At 43.8% G+C, this 23239-nt stretch overlaps 1 protein-coding gene across 7 annotated transcripts in view; it reads left to right on the forward strand.

The window, feature by feature from the left end:
• The window catches only part of ccdc66 (coiled-coil domain containing 66), a 58973-nt gene that overhangs the window by 6368 nt on the left and 29366 nt on the right, over positions 1-23239 (forward strand). For all 7 annotated transcript variants that reach the window (XM_079593629.1, XM_079593630.1, XM_079593626.1 and 4 more), the window contains 8 exons: positions 38-169; positions 3944-4146; positions 8663-8747; positions 8832-8993; positions 12055-12217; positions 12292-12396; positions 12613-12980; positions 20641-20684. In XM_079593629.1, coding sequence (XP_079449755.1) covers positions 38-169; positions 3944-4146; positions 8663-8747; positions 8832-8993; positions 12055-12217; positions 12292-12396; positions 12613-12980; positions 20641-20684 — 1262 coding nt within the window. The remainder of the gene's footprint in view (positions 1-37; positions 170-3943; positions 4147-8662; positions 8748-8831; positions 8994-12054; positions 12218-12291; positions 12397-12612; positions 12981-20640; positions 20685-23239) is intronic.

A 23239-nucleotide genomic window follows, 5' to 3' on the forward strand; every position in this document is an offset into this window, starting at 1 on the left:
CGGATGGATTGGTGAATGATGTTTGGTGTGTGTACAGGAAGCAGGTCCTGTGGAGGACGTGTTCAGCGCTCAGAGAGAGGAACAGCAGAGGCGATGGATTCAGGAACTGGACCAGCAGAGAAAAGAGGACAAACTACGCCGACAACAAGACAAAGAGATGAACAGCCAGGTGAAAAAAAAAAGTTTTTGCCCAGCCCTAATTATAATATGAAAGGCTCCAATTTACAGCGGCAAAGCGATTATGCGCATCCCGTGCACAGAATGGTGCACTTGAAGCAACGCAAAGTCACAGCGTGCAGCGCTACATTGAAAAGTTCAAAGCACAAAGCAAAGAGATATTTGATGCTTAGTGTATTATATCTAATCTATGCAACAGTTTGATCAGTTTTAAATTTCAGTTACAGTGCGCATGAAGAACAATTCATAGTGCTCTCTACTCCAGTGCTGTAATCTAACAGACACCCGGGAGAGAGGAATATGATTTAGAATGCGCAATAAACTCCAGCAAGATTTAATGCAAACCATAGACCTTTATCTACAAATACAGTATAATAATGGGAACATTGATCTTGGAGAGAGTGTCATCGTATTACTGACGTAGCGGTCGTAACCGAATGTGATACGCTGTTTGAATGCTGAATGGAGGATGACTGAGGAGAGATGAGTTTCCATTAACTTTAACTTAACGACTTAAATATTCATTTTTACCTCACATTATGCTATCGAATGACTTTAGAAGTCTTGGAATATAGTGCACAAAAACGTTATGGTAGCCTACTTTACATGTTTTCTATGCCTTTAGTGGGGCTTAACAATAACGCAATAGTATGCACAATATGGCGGGAGGATTTTTGGTGTGGCGGCCCACCACGGCAGAATGAATGTAGCGGAAACACTGTATAGTGTAAATGATAAATCCCGTTTGAGATTTGTACTGGCTACTGTATACAGGCCACCAGGGCACCATACAGACTTTATCAAAGAATTTGCAGACTTTCTATCAGAATTAGTACTGGCTGCAGATAAAGTACTAATTGTTGGTGACTTTAATATACACAGATAATGAAAAAGATGCATTGGGATTGGCATTTAAAGACATTGTAAACTCTATTGGAGTTAGACAACACGTGTCAGGACCGACTCATTGCCGTAATCATACTCTAGATCTAATATTATCACATGGAATAGATGTTGATGCCGGTGGAATACTGCAGCAGAGCGATGACATCTCAGATCATTATCTAGTCTCATGTAAATTACATTTAGCCAAGGCTGCAAAGCCGACTCCGTGTTATGTTAGACCGATCACTTCTGCCACTAAAGATTGCTTTATCAATAATCTTCCTAATCAGTTTCATCATCTCAGCATCCCGGATAGCTTAGAAGAACTCGATATTGCAACAGAAACTTTTAACTCTCTCTTTTCCAGCACTTTAAACACAGTTGCTCCGCTGCGCTTAAAGAAGATTAAAGAAAAGTCCAACACCGTGGCACAACGAGCACACTCAGGCCCTTAAGAGAGCAGCCAGAAAAACGGAGCGCAACTGGAAGAAAACAAAACTAGAGATGTTTCGGATTTCATGGAAGGAGAGCTCGATTGCTTACAGAGAGGCTTTAAAAGCTGCTAGATCTGCTTATTTTTCTTATAGAAGAAAATAAACATAATCCTAGGTATTTATTTGAAACAGTGGCTAAACTAATGAAAAAGAAAGCTTCAAGCCCAGAAGTTTCCAAGCAACACAGCAGTAATGACTTTATGAACTTCTTCACTTATAAGATCGATAATATCAGGGACAAAATTATAACTATGCAACCGTCTAATAGAGAATCGCATCAGGAAATGCATTGTAGTCTCCCTGAGGGAAAATTTTATTCATTCATTGCTATAGGAGAGGAAGAATTTTCTAAACTCATTAAATCATCTTGTATGTTAGACCCTATACCGACTAAGCTGCTGAAAGAGATGCTTCCAGATGTCATAGATCCTCTTCTTAATATCATTAATTCATCTTTGTCTCTAGGATACGTACCAAAAACCTTTAAGCTAGCTATGATTAAACCGCTTGTTAAAAAACAGCAACTTGATCCTACAAAACTAGTCAATTACAGGCCGATCTCTAATCTGCCATTTCTGTCAAAGATATTAGAAAAAGCAGTATCCTCACAACTGTGTTCCTTTCTTGAAAGAAATGATATCTGCGAGGATTTTCAGTCCGGATTTAGACCGTACCATAGTACCGAGACAGCTCTCGTTAGAGTCACAAATGATTTGCTCTTATCATCCGATCGTGGTTGTATCTCTCTATTAGTGTTACTTGATCTTAGTGCTGCATTTGACACCATTGACCACAACATCCTTTTAAATAGACTCGAACATTATGTTGGCATTAGTGGAATTGCACTAGCATGGTTTAAATCATACTTATCTGACCGTTATCAGTTTGTAGCAGTAAATGAAGAGATGTCTTATCAATCACAAGTTCAGTATGGCGTACCACAAGGCTCAGTACTAGGACCGCTGCTGTTCACTCTGTACATGCCACCATTAGGAGATATCATTAGGAAACATGGAATTAGCTTTCACTGTTATGCCGACGATACTCAGCTGTATATTTCTTCAAAACCTAACGAAACCTACCAATTCACAAAATTAACGGAATGCATAGCTGATATAAAAAACTGGATGACTAGTAATTTCCTACTACTAAATTGGCTTTATGCACAGCTGCACTACTTCCTGAACTTCAGGCAGCTCCTTTGTTTCCTGTCTGCCATTATTGGACAAACTGATTAATTCAGGTGTGTCTGATTATTGTTATTGGTCAGGCACACCTGGATTAATCAGTTTGTCCAATAATGGCAGACAGGAAACAAAGCCTGAAGTTCAGGAAGTAGTGCAGCTGTGCATAAAGCCCATTCTGAAAAAACAGAGATTCTAAGAGATTATTTTGTCTATTGGACAAAAAACTTCCACACGTAATAACCTAGAGTACTGTCTAACACTTGATGGCTGCTCTGTTAAGTCTTCGTCGTCGGTTAGGAACCTGGGTGTGCTCTTTGATACCAATCTTTCATTTGAAAGTCACGTGTCTAGTATCTGTAAAACCGCATTTTTCCATCTTAAAAATATATCTAAATTACGTCATATGCTCTCAATGAATAATGCAGAACAATTAGTTCATGCGTTTATGACCTCAAGGCTAGATTATTGTAATGCTCTACTGGGTGGTTGCCCTTGACGCTTAATAAACAAACTACAGCTGGTCCAAAACGCAGCAGCTCGAGTTCTTACCAGAACCAGGAAGTATGACCATATTAGCCCCGTTCTGTCAACACTGCATTGGCTGCCTATTAAACATCGTATAAATGTTAAAATATTGCTGATTACTTACAAAGCACTAAATGGTTTAGCTCCGCAGTTCTTGAGCGAGCTCTTAAACGCATTATAGTCCTTCACGTCTACTGCGATCTCAAAACTCCGGCCAGTTAATAATACCTAGAATATCAAAATCGACTGCTGGCGGTAGATAAATAATAAAGCGATAAATAATTCTGTATTATACATTTTTAAAGCCAGACAAGTAATTTGTTGAGGTCAATTTGTAAAGAAAGACTACACGCCTGCGCACATATATATTCAAACGCGCATACTATAGATTAAACCCGTACCGGTAATACACATGTGCACACGTCCGCGTTTTCACAGATTATGTTTTTAAAGCTTGCGCAGAGATAAAAAAATGTATATATATTTTCTTCAAGGCTTGCACCTTGGAACCTATTTCAAGTTTTGCGTTCTCAAGCCATCAGGCACTGTTGTTCTTAAAAAAGCTCTTTTTTAAAGCATGTGCAGACAACTGAGACAGACTCGTATGTCAGAGGATGCAATAGTGTAACGTTGATGTGAAGAATGGCTTTAGTTGATGGTCTTCTGTCTCCACAGGCCGTGGACATGGAGCGGTGGGCGGTTCACTTTGACTCTCTGCTTCAGCCCTCAGCAGTGTCTGACCCGAGCAGCGGTCTGCCTCCTCATGTCCCCGTCTCAGGAGCCCTGGCCACGGCACGGGACGCTGTGAGTGTGTGTGGAGGGGACGGTCTGGGCAGGGCCAGCGTCGACACCACGCAGGGAGTCCAACAGAGATCCAGGTCTGACAGCTTCATGACACACTGATTATTATTACACCAACACACATCTATACTGAGAAAAAGTGAACGATAAGCTCCTTACTCAATGCGGTGAAAAACTGATCTAATAAGAACAGATCTAATGAGACTGTTCATGTAATTTAAAGGGGTGGTAAAGTATGATTTGACTTTTCTAACTGTAGTTAGTGTGTAATGTTGCTGTTTGATCAGAAACAACATCTGCAAAGTTACAACGCTCAACGTTCAGAGCAAAGGGAGATATTTGCTTTTAAAGAAATCGTTTTTTAAGGACTAAAACAAACGGCTGGTAGGAACTACACGACATTCCTCCCGGGTTTGTGACATCACCAACCCTAAAATTTGCATAAGCACGCAGTCCATGTTGAGAAGAGGGAGAGTTGTTGTAGTCGAGCACATTTGTGAGTCAGCTCAAACTTTAGCATCCATCTTTTCACATGCAATAAAAAGTCACTCTGTGTGCATCTCACAACAGTTCCTATACGAGCGATTTATAGATTAGCATGACGGAATATGCTAATAGAAGATAGTTAACTCCACATCAGCAACATAAATTTATCAACTAACCATTCAGAGACGTCCTGTTGCTTCTACATGTTGTCACTTCTTCTTGAGTCTCTCCATCTTTATCTGACTCCGGTTTAACATTAAAGACAGAACAGTTTCTGTCATTTTAGTGTGTGAGGTAATCGCAGCTGCTAACACACATGAGCTCTTGAAACCCCGCCCTCTGCAGCAGCTCATTTGCATTTAAAGGGACAGACACAAAACTATGTTTTTTTGCAAACCCTCAAAAAGTGACACTTTAACATGCGATATAAAAATATCTGTGGGGTATTTTGAGCTAAAACTTCACGCACACACTCTGGGGACATCAGAGACTTATTTTACATCTTGTGAAAAGGGCATTACACCACCCTTTTAACTTTAACAATTAACACACCACATGAATGCAACATCCGTATATTATTTACATATGGCTCTTCACGTACGAAAACTCTCATGTTTTGTCAAATCCCAAAACAATTCTGCTTGTTGTATTCTACTTAGGGATGGGGCCGATCCAGTATCGGTATCGGGGCCGATACCAGCGTAATTCACGTATCGGATTTTCCCGATCTGACCTGCGGAGATATCCGATATCCATGAGCCATATCTGCGCTTTAACGTTGTCTGCTGAAATAACTCCAAAAGTGATTCCCGCCGGCGAGTCTGCTAGCTGGCTGCAAACTGTGGAATGGATTTCCTGAACGGAGGCGCGGCTCAATGAGACACAGAGTTATGAGACACGTCCCCGCTCAGGAAAGCCATTCCGCAGTTTGCAGCCAGCTAGAGCAGGATAGCATTGAGCAGCACTGTGGCTAGCCAACATGTCCGCTGTGTGGATATACTTCACACTGGAAACACCGCAGAGTGCAATGTTTGCAAAGCTGTAATGTATGATGCGAGGGAGCTTCCGCCTCTATGCAACACAACGAACGCCATAAAACATTTTAAAAAGCACCACGTAAAAGAGCACAATGATTTTTTTAGCCAGGGGGCAGAAAGACAACAGGAGCCGTCAGGAATCACTTCTGGAGTCATTCATGATAGCGGCTCACTCACTGATGCCCGCGAATTAGTTAAAACCTCCGGAATCTAGAGCGAGCGCGCCCGCGAGACAGAGACTGTGCTCCAAACCGCGCAGCGCGTGGACGACAGAGAGGGAGAGAGAGCAAGAGACCGCGCGCGGCTCATGAAGCGCATGTAGCCTAATATCATTTTTATTTATAGTGTGTGAGTGTGTGTAAATAAGTGTGTGTGTGTAAGTAAGTGTGTGTGTGTGTGTGTGTGTGAAGTAAAATATGTTTACAGCTATTGCAGTTTTCTTATATTTATTTTCAAATATTTTACATTTTAAAAACATGATTTGTTGTTGATTCTACAAGAGCCTGTGTTCTTGATTTGTGCTGTTCAGATGTACACTGTTTTATTGATAGTGTGTGTGTTAGATGTGTACACTTGCACTTTTCTTATATTTTCAAGACTTATGAAGTTATGAAATGTAGTTATGAAATGTAATAAATATTGACATCACAATCAATTTGAAATCCTTAGTTGCATATTTGTTTTCAGAATGGGATTTTTCCTGTTAACAGGATTTCCTATTTTTCTGACCTTATACATACGTCAAGTTGCCTTTTGGGACATACATGCGTACATATCATACTTGCCTGTTGAGAGGAGTTTATTTCAGCACCATATAAAATCAACAAGAATGATAATAAAATTAAAGCAAACACAGCTTTGGTATCGGAATAGTATCAGTATCGGCCGATATCCGAATTCAGGTATCGGGATCGGATCGGAAGTGAAAAAATGTGGATCGGTGCATCCCTAATTCTACTCCATGAGAACTTTCCAAAGACATGACTATATGAGGTTTTTGACCTATTACAGTACATAGTACAAAAAGGTATTTCACAAATTGTGATTTTTTATTTATTTATTTATCAGCAAATAACTCGGCACTCTTTAGGAGTTGATCAAATTGGCTACATTCATTGTGAAGTTCACACTCAAACGAAACCTATTTTGTGTTGATCAGTAGTTTTGAAAAATACGATTACCAAGAACTGTTAAGAGTTGATCGGAAAGCTGAGTTTCTAAGCTTTAAAATTATATCTATATTGTGTCATTTCATTTAGTGGCTTAGTAATTTTGATTATGAATATTTTGGTGCCGAGGGGGTGGGGGGGTTGGGGTGTACCGCCAGTGGCACACTTCTGCTTGTAATTATGATTAACACAAAATAGTTAGGGGAAATACACGTTTGACAAGTTGATGTGTTGTTTTGTATGTTTTTCGATACCTAAAGGCAGAATATAAGATGAAAAAGTTCGTTATTTTCAGTCCTCACTTAAAACTGCTCCTCCCCCCAAACGAATCGCTTGATGTCATACGAGGGAGACGTCTCCCAGCTCGCTGAGCTGTGTTGATAATTGTACGAGTGATTTAGTGAGAGTTAGTTACAGAGAATTAGTATTAGGACTAATACCATTTATTTATTTAGGCAGTTAGTTATTTAAGTTAGGTAGTTAGTATACGCAGGCGTATTTTCACGATGGTTAGTTACTGCGTTTGTGCTGGGTGCAAAACACTGTTAAAACCGGTCACAGAGTCCACTTTTTCCCAACAAAGCAGGTCTATGTTCCGTGCCTGGGTCAACTTTGTTCGGAGCAAACGCGCTGACTTCAGTGCTGCTTCGGTATCCAAGACTTCGGTCATTTGCAGCGCCCTTTTCACTTGAGATGGACTAAGCGGTTGGAGATCTCATGAGTTATAAAATGGGATTTAAAACCCGAGTGAGACTGGTAGCTGATGCGGTGCCTATGGTGTATGCGACTGTAGTAGAAGCAGTCGATCGCGCCCGCGCCCCTCTCTCTCTCACACACACACACACACACACACACACACCAACCAACATATTCCAGCATTGCAATCTTGACACCGCAGCCTGTTCATTATAGCCGGAGCTTCAGAGCTAAGGCGGAGCTACAGATTATGTGTCCCTAAATAACCCGCGTATAACAGTAGTTCCGCATTAATTAATGTGCACGCAAGTTTTATTTATTTTTATACCGTGTATTCTCCGTGTATATTCCTGCACCGAACCGTGACGCCCGTACCGTTTCGGTTCAATACGAACACATGTACCGTTCCACCGCTAAGTTATGCCTATACTACCAGACACCTGACCAACTCTCCACTGCTTCTCTTCACACCAGATATTTATGTTTCTTCGATAGGAATTATTTAAATGTCTGTTTGGCTCCTCATCTGTCTCACGCCTGGGAGGCTCAAAATTGTATAGCTGTGGGCCATCATAGGTTTGAGGGGGATTGTGGATCTCCTCAGACTCAAAACTCTCCATACTTGAATAGAACTTCGTTGGCACGTCTCCCTCTTCTGACGTCACAGCTCAGCTGCGTTTTAAAAATATGATCTTGACAGAAATGGCTATAAAGCTTATTGTAGGGCAGTTACAGTAATAATTTTAATGATAATTACATTTTCACTCAGACATCTAAACCTTATTTAATATATCAAACAAAAAAAAAAGTAACCTGACATACACTTAAGTGGGTTGAAATATTGTTAAATGTACAGTTTTAGGAAGTCAACAACTCACATTTGTTGGTTCTTCATTGAAATAATGTTTTGTTATACCCGTATCAAATATGTATACTGTGGTTGTTGTTAAATGAATGTTTATAGTGTCGTGTGTTACCATGGTGGTATTTTGTACGTGGTGTTCTGGCTTTTTACCTGAAAGTTCACAGATTCTTTAGTTTACAGTGTGAATCTCATTGGTCACGGCCTGCCTTGACCGATTGGAAGTTGATTAGTGATGATGATGATGCTCCAAAATGATTTATTTTTTGAAAAAGACAGAATATTTAGTTATTCCAACAAAGGTTTTATGAAAATCAACATGCCGTTGTAATTTGTTGTTTAGTCATCTGCGCACCATGACGGCCTTGCTGGACCCGGCTCAGATCGAGGAGCGGGAGCGCCGGAGACTCAAGCAGCTGGAGCACCAGGTCGGTACATCGCTTGACCAAACTGACAGGAAATCACTGCTTGTACCTTTATATTTATAATATGTACACATTTCTGATGTGTAGCGAGCAATTGAGGCTCAAGTAGAGGAGCGCCGACGCCAGAAAGAGAAAGAGGACGCCGTGCGGCGAGCACAGGAGCAGGAAGAGGAGAGGAGGGTGGAAAGAGACCGAGAGCAGCTCCAGCAGCAGTATATCACTGACACGGAGCGACAGAAACACAAAGAGGTGACACTCTCACGCACACGTGTTGCACATATTCAAATGAAATGAAAAATCATTTTTTTGCTTATAACTTCTGAATGGTTTGGTAAAACTGGTCTCTTTAGATTTGTTGAGTCAAACAATATTCCAATATCGGCCATTTTGAATTACGCTTTGATGTGTTGTTACAAAACTTGGTGACTGTCATCGGCACCAAGCCTAAAGGTACTCAAAAAGTTTTGAGACAGCGCCACCTTCTGGTAAAAAATTCTAATGAAATTAGAAATGTAAATAGCTTTTGACTATTAAAACTGGTCTTAACCTTAGACTGTAAAAAAATATGGACGTAGTGTCCGTGACGTCACCCGTAGGTTTCTGAAGAGCATTTTTGAAGCCTAAAGTGGGCGGAGCCGGCCGACGCCATCTTGGCCTCGCGTCACCGCTCGTCACTCCCGGATAACAGAATATGGGCAAAGAGGCGGAGCTGAGGAGCATGGCTATCTGAAACCACGCCCACCTAGCGTGACGTTATGGAGTTAGCTCAGGCTTGGGAGCTAATGCTATGTGCTACTCACAGTACCAAGTCTGCGACTGCACAGCGGCTCGCGCTAAAGTGACACTGACAGTTGATGATTAAAATCAGAATGCCAATTAAAAAGGTCCTGTTTTTGCCCTTCGAAATATTATAATAGTTAAAAGACATAGCTACAAGTGAGACTGTGTATCGTGATTCTGTACAGCTATTCTGCTAGTTGAAAATGTATTATGCAGTAACTTTACAATATTATTCTGAGAGTGTGTGTGTGTGACCGTGATTATGTGCATACATGTCAGTCACTCTTTTATTACTTGGTCCGTCAGCGCGGCATCGCTCGTCAAGTTCGTAGAGAGCTTTATTATTCAGTCCATTTTAAATTCTGATTTTGGCCGCATCTCAATTCTCAAATGGGTCAAAACATAGATATATTACCTATGAAGTTCAAGAGATCCGCACTCATTCAAGGATGTGCATTTAGTGCATGGACGGAGAAACACAGACACCTGCAGGATTTCATCTGACGGCACATAAGCATGTTATAATCTGTTCCAGAGCAACGGCACCGCAGAACGAGTGTAGCCTTTATATCTATAGACGCTTTTAAATCTGAAAACTCCAAAAAGCAATGAAATTGTCAGACATCCAGTGCGTGTTCACAGAGGAGAACAACTGGAATACAGCACTGGTTCTCTCGAACGATACTCGACGATAACGGCGGAATCCAAAGCCGTGGGCGAGGTAATGGGTGTATTAAATTATATTAAATAATCCCGAAAAAAAGCACAAACACGGCAGAGATGGCAAGATCAGCGGCTGGAATTTGCTGAGGTGAAGTGACGGCTAACCGGCTAGCATTTACATCAGCGGGAATCCACCTGTCACTCAAAAGTGGACACACCCTTAATTTTGCAGAACTTTAAATAATAATCAACTAAACGGGTGAGTTATAAAAAAATGCACCCCCCTCACAGTTGTTATGAAGGGCAAAATTAGCTGTATAGACCAAAGCCACAGAGAGAACCAGGCTGTACACATGTGTTTTTCTGCTGTAAAGTTGGGCATTTCAACATGGGGGAGATACAGATTTGACTCGCTTCTGCAGCCAGCCTCAAGCGGCCAGTCGGCGAATTGCCGTTTAATTCACTTCCGTGTTGGTTTCAAGAGAGAGACGGGGAGGTTGCCGCTTGGTCTTAATAGATTCTTTGGGTCATGCTGAGGACATAGATACCAATATTGCCATAGTCGGTTAAACTTCCAGTCCGCCATTTTGATTTTCTTTACTTTTTCAAACTCCTCCTAGATCCAGCCTATGCCGGCAAATCTTATGGATTTAGTGTGGATAGACGAAACTGTTTTTTTGTATACCGCAACAACAAATTTAACGGCATAATGCCGAACTGCATCTGAGGCTGAAGATTTGACATACTGACACTGAGCACACCACATCAATGTGCTGTCAGCTAAAGGTCAAAATAAATAAGCAGGGCTGTCAAAATGAACACGTTAATGCAAGAGATTATTTTTTACAGTTTAATGCGTTAAAACCATTTAACGCAATTAACTCCGTATTTGTTTTTTTTTCCTGTCATCCTTTGGAGACAAAAACAACACGGAATTATGCCAAAATGCACATTTCGCCGAGTATCCTCGCAAGGAATGAGTTAAAATGAAGTCTTAAATGAACAAGAGTTGTGAGAAAATGTGTATCAGATCCGCATCATGTGCGGCAGCTCTTAAAGTGTGTTAATCAAAGAACAAGAGAAAATCTCTTGAGTTAATAACTTTAGTAGCTTTAATAAGGATTAATCTATATTTCATTTATCATTTATGCAGTTAAGACTGTACAGTTTTTGAAAACATTATTCGATTTCTGTATATATCCAACCTGTTAGACCCACCTGGAAATCTTAAAGCACTGTTTACAAGGTTACATGGGTCAAAAACAACGAAAACAAGAACATTTTGGGCATTTTGACAGCGCAAGTAAAAATCTGCACCGGTCTGATTGGGCAAATAGAAAAGATAGCTTTCAATTATACTGAATTATACCATGGTCTGGGTGAATACTCGATTCTGATTGGCTGCAGGGTGTCCATTAAAGTGATGTAGGACACCTAGTAAAAGAGTTCTAAAACCGTTAGATTTCAATTGTAAAACAAATTAAAATATAAACTAATGTTTTAAAAATGTGTTATTTGGCAAGTGAACATGGTATAAGCGGGTTAATGCCCGACGAGGTGTCCATTGTCAGGTATTAATGGACGACGGCGAGGCGTGAACCGTTCGACGCCCAGCGGAGCTCCGACATCGTCCATTAATACCTGACAATGGACACCTCGTCGGGCATTAACCCGCTTATTGACAGGATTTCCTCGCACAGCACAAATTATTTAGTTGTAAATACTTAGTAGTAGACCCTTCTCATACCGTGTGAACCACACTTAGTTTGGCTTTTTTAGTTGTAAAATAATTACACTGTATGTTTCAAAAGAATAAGAAAAATGGTAGGATTGTATTTTGGATATGAAAGGAGTGTCTGTATTGCAGGAGGTGCAGTCTCGTAAAACTGAGGAGCTGTATCTGAGCATTCAAAGAGCCCAAGAAGAGGCCGCTAAAGACCGCCACTTCCTGAGGATCAGAGAGCTGGAGAAGAAAGGCCACGACGTGTCCAAACTCCTGCACAGCCTGGAGGGAGACTGCGCCTCACAGGGTACGGGACGAACCACACATTGGCTCTGTATTTGCAACATTCTGTATGCATGATTATTTTCTTCTTATTTTCAGCCCTCAGTGCTCCAGATTCCCCTGCCGCATCCTCCAAGAGTCAAAGCCAGAGAACAACACCTCCTTCCACAACACCTCCGAGAAGACACACCGCTGTTCAGACAGGTCTGTCTTCCTTTCCTCATCCGGTCAATCTTTGCACTTCAGTGTTTCAGAAAAAGACAGTTTGTAGACAATCATCGACAATGTCTGTCAAGTAAAAAAACACACTCACTCACTCACACACACACTTTTATGGTGTTTTAATGGTGGATTTTGGCTCACAGATGTGGCGATTTGAACTGTTGTATGGAAAAGTAATATCAGTGTGTGATTCTGCAGAAATCAGTCATCAGCCTGAGAAAGGTTCTGTTGGAGAAGCAGATAAACGCTCTCCTGCTGCAGTGAACGTGAAGAGATCTCACCACAGCGAGGTGAAGGATCCTGTGCGCACCGACCCGTACGAGGCGTACGCACGCAGAGCGCAGAAGCGGCCCGAGTGGAACACACTGCGGCCCAGTAAAGCCTTTGTGCCGGCGTCAGAGAGGTATCCTGAAGCCCTGAAGAGACACCGGCAGGAGAGCAGGAGACTGAGGCAGATCCAGCTCATGACACTGATGGAGAGAAACACACACTCACGCACACCTCAGCCAGAGCCGCTGCCGCCCACACACACACCGCAGAACCACAGACCTGCAGCGCAGACACAGGTGCCAGTTCACTGACCTCACTGTTCTCTGACCTCACTGTTCACCGACCTCACTGTTCACCGACCTCACTGTTCTCCGACCTCACTGTTCTCTGACCTCACTGTTCTCTGACCTCACTGTTCTCTGACCTCACTGTTCACTGACCTCACTGTTCACCGACCTCACTGTTCTCTGACCTCACTGTTCTCTGACCTCACTGTTCACTGACCTCACTGTTCTCTGACCTCACTGTTCTCTGACCTCACTGTTCTCTGACCTCACTGTTCTCTGACCTCACTGTTCTCTGACCTCACTGTTCACTGACCTCACTGTTCACTGACCTCACTGTTCTCTGACCTCACTGTTCTCTGACCTCACTGTTCTCTGACCTCACTGTTCTCTGACCTCACTGTTCACTGACCTCACTGTTCTCTGACCTCACTGTTCTCTGACCTCACTGTTCTCTGACCTCACTGTTCACCGACCTCACTGTTCACTGACCTCACTGTTCACCGACCTCACTGTTCTCTGACCTCACTGTTCACCGACCTCACTGTTCTCTGACCTCACTGTTCACCGACCTCACTGTTCTCTGACCTCACTGTTCTCTGACCTCACTGTTCTCTGACCTCACTGTTCACCGACCTCACTGTTCTCTGACCTCACTGTTCACCGACCTCACTGTTCTCTGACCTCACTGTTCACCGACCTCACTGTTCTCTGACCTCACTGTTCACCGACCTCACTGTTCTCTGACCTCACTGTTCACCGACCTCACTGTTCTCTGACCTCACTGTTCTCTGACCTCACTGTTCTCTGACCTCACTGTTCTCTGACCTCACTGTTCACTGACCTCACTGTTCTCTGACCTCACTGTTCTCTGACCTCACTGTTCAGCGACCTCACTGTTCACTGACCTCACTGTTCTCTGACCTCACTGTTCTCTGACCTCACTGTTCTCTGACCTCACTGTTCACCGACCTCACTGTTCACTGACCTCACTGTTCACTGACCTCACTGTTCTCTGACCTCACTGTTCTCTGACCTCACTGTTCTCTGACCTCACTGTTCTCTGACCTCACTGTTCTCTGACCTCACTGTTCTCTGACCTCACTGTTCACCGACCTCACTGTTCTCTGACCTCACTGTTCTCTGACCTCACTGTTCTCTGACCTCACTGTTCACCGACCTCACTGTTCTCTGACCTCACTGTTCTCTGACCTCACTGTTCTCTGACCTCACTGTTCACTGACCTCACTGTTCTCTGACCTCACTGTTCACCGACCTCACTGTTCACTGACCTCACTGTTCTCTGACCTCACTGTTCTCTGACCTCACTGTTCTCTGACCTCACTGTTCACTGACCTCACTGTTCTCTGACCTCACTGTTCACCGACCTCACTGTTCTCTGACCTCACTGTTCTCTGACCTCACTGTTCTCTGACCTCACTGTTCTCTGACCTCACTGTTCACTGACCTCACTGTTCTCTGACCTCACTGTTCAGCGACCTCACTGTTCTCTGACCTCACTGTTCACTGACCTCACTGTTCTCTGACCTCTCTGTTCACTGACCTCACTGTTCTCTGACCTCACTGTTCTCTGACCTCACTGTTCTCTGACCTCACTGTTCACTGACCTCACTGTTCTCTGACCTCACTGTTCTCTGACCTCACTGTTCACTGACCTCACTGTTCTCTGACCTCACTGTTCACTGACCTCACTGTTCTCTGACCTCACTGTTCACCGACCTCACTGTTCTCTGACCTCACTGTTCTCTGACCTCACTGTTCTCTGACCTCACTGTTCACTGACCTCACTGTTCACTGACCTCACTGTTCTCTGACCTCACTGTTCACCGACCTCACTGTTCACCGACCTCACTGTTCACCGACCTCACTGTTCTCCGACCTCACTGTTCACCGACCTCACTGTTCTCTGACCTCACTGTTCACCGACCTCACTGTTCTCTGACCTCACTGTTCACTGACCTTACTGTTCACTGACCTCACTGTTCACTGACCTCACTGTTCACCGACCACACTGTTCACTGACCTCACTGTTCTCTGACCTCACTGTTCACCGACCTCACTGTTCACTGACCTTACTGTTCACTGACCTCACTGTTCACTGACCTCACTGTTCACTGACCTCACTGTTCTCCGACCACACTGTTCTCTGACCTCACTGTTCTCTGACCTCACTGTTCACCGACCTCACTGTTCTCTGACCTCACTGTTCTCCGACCACACTGTTCTCTGACCTCACTGTTCTCTGACCTCACTGTTCACCGACCTCACTGTTCTCTGACCTCACTGTTCTCTGACCTCACTGTTCTCCGACCACACTGTTCTCTGACCTCACTGTTCTCTGACCTCACTGTTCTCTGACCTCACTGTTCTCTGACCTCACTGTTCTCTGACCTCACTGTTCTCTGACCTCACTGTTCTCTGACCTCACTGTTCACCGACCTCACTGTTCTCTGACCTCACTGTTCTCTGACCTCACTGTTCACCGACCTCACTGTTCACCGACCTCACTGTTCACTGACCTCACTGTTCACCGACCTCACTGTTCTCTGACCTCACTGTTCACCGACCTCACTGTTCTCTGACCTCACTGTTCTCTGACCTCACTGTTCTCTGACCTCACTGTTCTCTGACCTCACTGTTCTCTGACCTCACTGTTCTCTGACCTCACTGTTCTCTGACCTCACTGTTCACCGACCTCACTGTTCACCGACCTCACTGTTCTCTGACCTCACTCACTGACCTCACTGTTCTCTGACCTCACTGTTCTCTGACCTCACTGTTCACTGACCTCACTGTTCTCTGACCTCACTGTTCTCTGACCTCACTGTTCTCTGACCTCACTGTTCTCTGACCTCACTGTTCTCTGACCTCACTGTTCACCGACCTCACTGTTCTCTGACCTCACTGTTCACTGACCTCACTGTTCTCTGACCTCACTGTTCTCTGACCTCACTGTTCTCTGACCTCACTGTTCTCTGACCTCACTGTTCTCTGACCTCACTGTTCACCGACCTCACTGTTCTCTGACCTCACTGTTCACCGACCTCACTGTTCACTGACCTCACTGTTCACCGACCTCACTGTTCACCGACCTCACTGTTCACCGACCTCACTGTTCTCTGACCTCACTGTTCTCTGACCTCACTGTTCTCTGACCTCACTGTTCTCTGACCTCACTGTTCTCTGACCTCACTGTTCTCTGACCTCACTGTTCTCTGACCTCACTGTTCTCTGACCTCACTGTTCACCGACCTCACTGTTCTCCGACCTCACTGTTCACTGACCTCACTGTTCACTGACCTCACTGTTCTCTGACCTCACTGTTCTCTGACCTCACTGTTCTCTGACCTCACTGTTCTCTGACCTCACTGTTCTCTGACCTCACTGTTCACCGACCTCACTGTTCACCGACCTCACTGTTCACCGACCTCACTGTTCTCTGACCTCACTGTTCTCTGACCTCACTGTTCACCGACCTCACTGTTCACCGACCTCACTGTTCTCTGACCTCACTGTTCTCTGACCTCACTGTTCACCGACCTCACTGTTCTCTGACCTCACTGTTCACCGACCTCACTGTTCACCGACCTCACTGTTCTCTGACCTCACTGTTCTCTGACCTCACTGTTCACCGACCTCACTGTTCACCGACCTCACTGTTCTCTGACCTCACTGTTCTCTGACCTCACTGTTCACCGACCTCACTGTTCTCTGACCTCACTGTTCACCGACCTCACTGTTCACCGACCTCACTGTTCTCTGACCTCACTGTTCTCTGACCTCACTGTTCACCGACCTCACTGTTCACCGACCTCACTGTTCTCTGACCTCACTGTTCTCTGACCTCACTGTTCTCTGACCTCACTGTTCACCGACCTCACTGTTCACCGACCTCACTGTTCTCTGACCTCACTGTTCACCGACCTCACTGTTCACCGACCTCACTGTTCTCTGACCTCACTGTTCACTGACCTCACTGTTCTCTGACCTCACTGTTCTCTGACCTCACTGTTCACTGACCTCACTGTTCTCTGACCTCACTGTTCTCTGACCTCACTGTTCTCTGACCTCACTGTTCACTGACCTCACTGTTCTCTGACCTCACTGTTCTCTGACCTCACTGTTCACCGACCTCACTGTTCACCGACCTCACTGTTCTCTGACCTCACTGTTCACTGACCTCACTGTTCACCGACCTCACTGTTCTCTGACCTCACTGTTCACCGACCTCACTGTTCTCTGACCTCACTGTTCTCTGACCTCACTGTTCTCTGACCTCACTGTTCACCGACCTCACTGTTCTCTGACCTCACTGTTCTCTGACCTCACTGTTCACTGACCTCACTGTTCACCGACCTCACTGTTCACTGACCTCACTGTTCACTGACCTCACTGTTCTCTGACCTCACTGTTCTCTGACCTCACTGTTCTCTGACCTCACTGTTCTCTGACCTCACTGTTCTCTGACCTCACTGTTCTCTGACCTCACTGTTCTCTGACCTCACTGTTCTCTGACCTCACTGTTCTCTGACCTCACTGTTCTCTGACCTCACTGTTCACTGACCTCACTGTTCTCTGACCTCACTGTTCACTGACCTCACTGTTCACCGACCTCACTGTTCACTGACCTCACTGTTCACTGACCTCACTGTTCTCTGACCTCACTGTTCTCTGACCTCACTGTTCACCGACCTCACTGTTCACTGACCTCACTGTTCTCTGACCTCACTGTTCACCGACCTCACTGTTCTCTGACCTCACTGTTTTCTGACCTCACTGTTCTCTGACCTCACTGTTCTCTGACCTCACTGTTCTCTGACCTCACTGTTCACTGACCTCACTGTTCTCTGACCTCACTGTTCACTGACCTCACTGTTCTCTGACCTCACTGTTCTCTGACCTCACTGTTCTCTGACCTCACTGTTCACCGACCTCACTGTTCTCTGACCTCACTGTTCAGCGACCTCACTGTTCTCTGACCTCACTGTTCAGCGACCTCACTGTTCTCTGACCTCACTGTTCACTGACCTCACTGTTCTCTGACCTCACTGTTCTCTGACCTCACTGTTCACCGACCTCACTGTTCTCTGACCTCACTGTTCTCTGACCTCACTGTTCTCTGACCTCACTGTTCTCTGACCTCACTGTTCTCTGACCTCACTGTTCTCTGACCTCTCTGTTCTCTGACCTCACTGTTCTCTGACCTCACTGTTCTCTGACCTCACTGTTCACCGACCTCACTGTTCTCTGACTTCACTGTTCTCTGACCTCACTGTTCTCTGACCTCACTGTTCACTGACCTCACTGTTCACCGACCTCACTGTTCACTGACCTCACTGTTCTCTGACCTCACTGTTCTCTGACCTCACTGTTCTCTGACCTCACTGTTCTCTGACCTCACTGTTCTCTGACCTCACTGTTCTCTGACCTCACTGTTCACCGACCTCACTGTTCACTGACCTCACTGTTCACCGACCTCACTGTTCTCTGACCTCACTGTTCTCTGACCTCACTGTTCACCGACCTCACTGTTCTCTGACCTCACTGTTCACCGACCTCACTGTTCTCTGACCTCACTGTTCTCTGACCTCACTGTTCTCTGACCTCACTGTTCTCTGACCTCACTGTTCACTGACCTCACTGTTCTCTGACCTCACTGTTCTCCGACCTCACTGTTCTCTGACCTCACTGTTCACCGACCTCACTGTTCTCTGACCTCACTGTTCTCTGACCTCACTGTTCTCTGACCTCACTGTTCACCGACCTCACTGTTCACTGACCTCACTGTTCACCGACCTCACTGTTCTCTGACCTCACTGTTCTCTGACCTCACTGTTCTCTGACCTCACTGTTCTCTGACCTCACTGTTCACTGACCTCACTGTTCTCTGACCTCACTGTTCACCGACCTCACTGTTCACCGACCTCACTGTTCACCGACCTCACTGTTCACCGACCTCACTGTTCACCGACCTCACTGTTCTCTGACCTCACTGTTCACCGACCTCACTGTTCACTGACCTCACTGTTCTCTGACCTCACTGTTCACTGACCTCACTGTTCTCCGACCTCACTGTTCACCGACCTCACTGTTCACCGACCTCACTGTTCACCGACCTCACTGTTCTCTGACCTCACTGTTCACTGACCTCACTGTTCACCGACCTCACTGTTCTCTGACCTCACTGTTCACTGACCTCACTGTTCACTGACCTCACTGTTCACTGACCTCACTGTTCACTGACCTTACTGTTCACTGACCTCACTGTTCTCTGACCTCACTGTTCTCTGACCTCACTGTTCTCTGACCTCACTGTTCTCTGACCTCACTGTTCACCGACCTCACTGTTCACTGACCTCACTGTTCTCTGACCTCACTGTTCTCTGACCTCACTGTTCACTGACCTCACTGTTCACTGACCTCACTGTTCACTGACCTTACTGTTCACTGACCTCACTGTTCTCTGACCTCACTGTTCTCTGACCTCACTGTTCTCTGACCTCACTGTTCTCTGACCTCACTGTTCTCTGACCTCACTGTTCTCTGACCTCACTGTTCTCTGACCTCACTGTTCTCTGACCTCACTGTTCACCGACCTCACTGTTCTCTGACCTCACTGTTCTCTGACCTCACTGTTCACCGACCTCACTGTTCACCGACCTCACTGTTCTCTGACCTCACTGTTCACTGACCTCACTGTTCACTGACCTCACTGTTCTCTGACCTCACTGTTCTCTGACCTCACTGTTCACTGACCTCACTGTTCACCGACCTCACTGTTCACCGACCTCACTGTTCTCTGACCTCACTGTTCTCCGACCTCACTGTTCACCGACCTCACTGTTCTCTGACCTCACTGTTCTCTGACCTCACTGTTCACCGACCTCACTGTTCTCTGACCTCACTGTTCACCGACCTCACTGTTCTCCGACCTCACTGTTCACCGACCTCACTGTTCTCTGACCTCACTGTTCTCTGACCTCACTGTTCACCGACCTCACTGTTCTCTGACCTCACTGTTCACCGACCTCACTGTTCTCTGACCTCACTGTTCTCTGACCTCACTGTTCTCTGACCTCACTGTTCTCTGACCTCACTGTTCTCTGACCTCACTGTTCACCGACCTCACTGTTCTCTGACCTCACTGTTCTCTGACCTCACTGTTCTCTGACCTCACTGTTCACTGACCTCACTGTTCTCTGACCTCACTGTTCTCTGACCTCACTGTTCACCGACCTCACTGTTCTCTGACCTTACTGTGCACACATTGAATTGAAGAGTTCACTTCAAAATGAAAATTATGTCATCATATACTCTCCCTCAAGTTGTTTCAAACCTGTAAGTATTTCTCTCTTCTGTTGAACACAAAAGAAGATATTTGGAAGAATGTTTGACTCCATAGTAGAAAAACAAATCCTATATAAGTCAATCCATCAACTGTTCGGTTACATTCTTCCAAATATCTTCTCTTGTGTTCAGCAGAAGAGAGAAATACTTACAGGTTTAAAACAACTTGAGGGAGAGTAAATGATGACAGAATTTTCATTTTGAAGTGAACTCTTCCATTAAGTTCCTGACAGTTCCCGTCCCTATAACTGTGTGTAGTGCAAACGTGTACATGTCAGTGATGTCGTTTCTTCTCTTTCTGCAGAGTGAGAATCGCCTCCGAGAACCATCAGTCTCCAGTGCTGACCGGTGAGGCTGATACTCATCATATTGCTATTTACAGTACACACAGTTCATTTACTCCGCATAATGACAGACCAAAACACAGATTTGTGATCATTCTAAATCTTGGCTAATAGATTAAAAATAATTAAACTGAAATATCATACTGACAATACTTATATTCAGACCCTTAACGCAGTACTTGGTTAAAGCAGCAGTCGAGTATTGTTCTTACTGAAGCGCTTTATACAGTTCAGATCTTAACCCTCTGAGGTCGGCAAACGCGCGGGCGCGTTTTGCTCGTTTTTTTTTTACATAGCAGCAAAATAGACCTAAAATACTCCGTCAGTTTTGGTCATAAAGCCTTAAGAAATATGAAAAAATAAGCTGTTAAATGTCTACTTTTTTATGTGTCCACTTACAATCGAAATAAAACATTGTGCTTTTGTAAAATAAAGAAAGTAAACAGGGAGTGCTTTATGCCTCTCCGTCTCCGTGAACTTTTTTTCTAAAGCACTTCTCTAAACTCAAACAAAACTCAGCGAATACTATTCACTCAGACATGAGATATATATATCTCTATAATCATTTAAGTGTGTAGTTTTAAATTATCTAATTCAAAACTAAAACAAATATTCTCTGTTTATGTAATCTATATATAAAGAGCGAGAGATCAGCCGGTCTCATTATGGTTCTGGCATCTCATTACTCTGCTAATGTGACACGCCCATCGAGAGCGCGCGCTATTCAGACGCAGATCTGAGGCAACACATGCAAACCAGTCAACGCCCACAACAGCTGGAAAACACACTCGCTGTGAGGAATAATAATATCGTGATAATCCTGGAAATTTTACCTCAAACGTGCTGGAGTAGCCGAACAACGGATCCAGCTGCAGATCATCAGTAAGTGCTTTGTTCTAATCGCGATATGAACTCTGTCTGTAATCCGCAAAAGACTGTTTCAATGTGAATCGCGAAACTATCTATATTGCCTGAGTATCAAACGGACTATGGTGTGTCTGAGATTTTTTCGATCACGGAGAAAGAAGGAACGAATCAGAGGAGCCAATTGACTACTGTGAAGGATGAGGAAGAAACGCTACTCAAGGATGCGACGACGTCCATGATAACTGATTATAGAACTTTTAGATCAATGAAAGGTTTGCATATGGCTCACCTCAACGTTAGAAGTCTTCTTCCAAAGATAAGTGAACTACGTTATTTATGTCAAGAGTCTAAAGTGGCGTTGTTCAGTTGCAGCGAAACATGGCTTGATGATTCAATATTGGATGCAGAGATTCAAATTGACAATTATTGTTTGTTCAGAAGAGATCGAAATCGGAAAGGAGGTGGTGTGTGTGCATATATTAGGTCAGATTTGGTGTGTAATGAGAGAAGAGATTTTATAAACCCTACAGTGGAGGCGATTTGGCTTGAAGTTTTGTTGCCAAAGAGTAAACCGATTTTGGTTGGTGTTTGTTATCGTCCTCCGGATCAAAGTGATTTTTATGAGAGTCTGGATGAGGTTTTAAATATGTCTAATTATGTTTTAGGTCAAGAATTGCTTATTTTGGGCGATTTAAATACAGATATGTTGAAGAAAGATTCATCAGTGTTTAAGCAGTTCAGTTCATTTTGTAAATCATATGCATTGAAACAAATTATCAGTGACCCAACCAGAATTACTTCGAAAAGCAGTACAATTATTGATGTTATATTGGTTTCAGACATTTCTAGGATATATAAAAGTGGTGTTTTGGAGCTTGGTTTAAGTGATCATAATATGGTATATGTATTTAGGAAATTAAAGAGAGAGGCTATAAGTCATCATAATACTTTAAAAATTAGATCGCTTAAAAGATACAGTCCACAAATTTTAGTTGAAGAACTTAGCAAGGCTAATTGGAAAGAAGTGATGCAGTTTGATGATGTGGATATAGTTTGGGACAGGTTTAAAAAGAGATTTGGGCAAGTTCTGAATAAAGTTGCACCTTGCAAAGAAATAAGAATTAAACAAAGAACAGAACCCTGGATGACAGATAGTATTTTAAAAGATATCAAGGAACGCAATAATAGCTTAAAATTATTCAAAAAAGTTGGAAATAATGATAATTATAACAAATTTAAACGTAAAAGAAATGAGATAAGATGCAAGATTAAAGAGGCCAAAAAAATGTTTTTGACGAATGAAATCAGTGAAGCTAAACAAGACTCTAAAAAACTATGGCGAATCTTGAGTGGTTTAGGCTATCGGCAAAAGGTTAAAAATAAAGATTCAAAAATCAGTCTCAAAATTAATGGACAATTGATGACAGATCAGAAAAAGGTAGCTAATTGTTTAAATGAGTTTTTTACGACGGTGGGAGAAAATTTAGGAAAAGAGCTTCCAGCACAATCAGATTTATATGATGATAATTTGGTTAAAGAATATTATGATAATTGTGGTGTTGCCTTAGGAGGTTTTTCATTTAATAAAGTAAAAGAGACGACAGTTTATAAGAAACTAAGTGAATTGAAGTGCAATAAAGCCACAGGGTTGGATAATATTCCGGCTAAGTTTATTAAAGACGCTGCTAATTT

Source organism: Phoxinus phoxinus, assembly GCF_949152265.1.
Source record: "Phoxinus phoxinus genome assembly, chromosome: 20".
NCBI classification, from domain to species: Eukaryota; Metazoa; Chordata; class Actinopteri; order Cypriniformes; family Leuciscidae; genus Phoxinus; species Phoxinus phoxinus.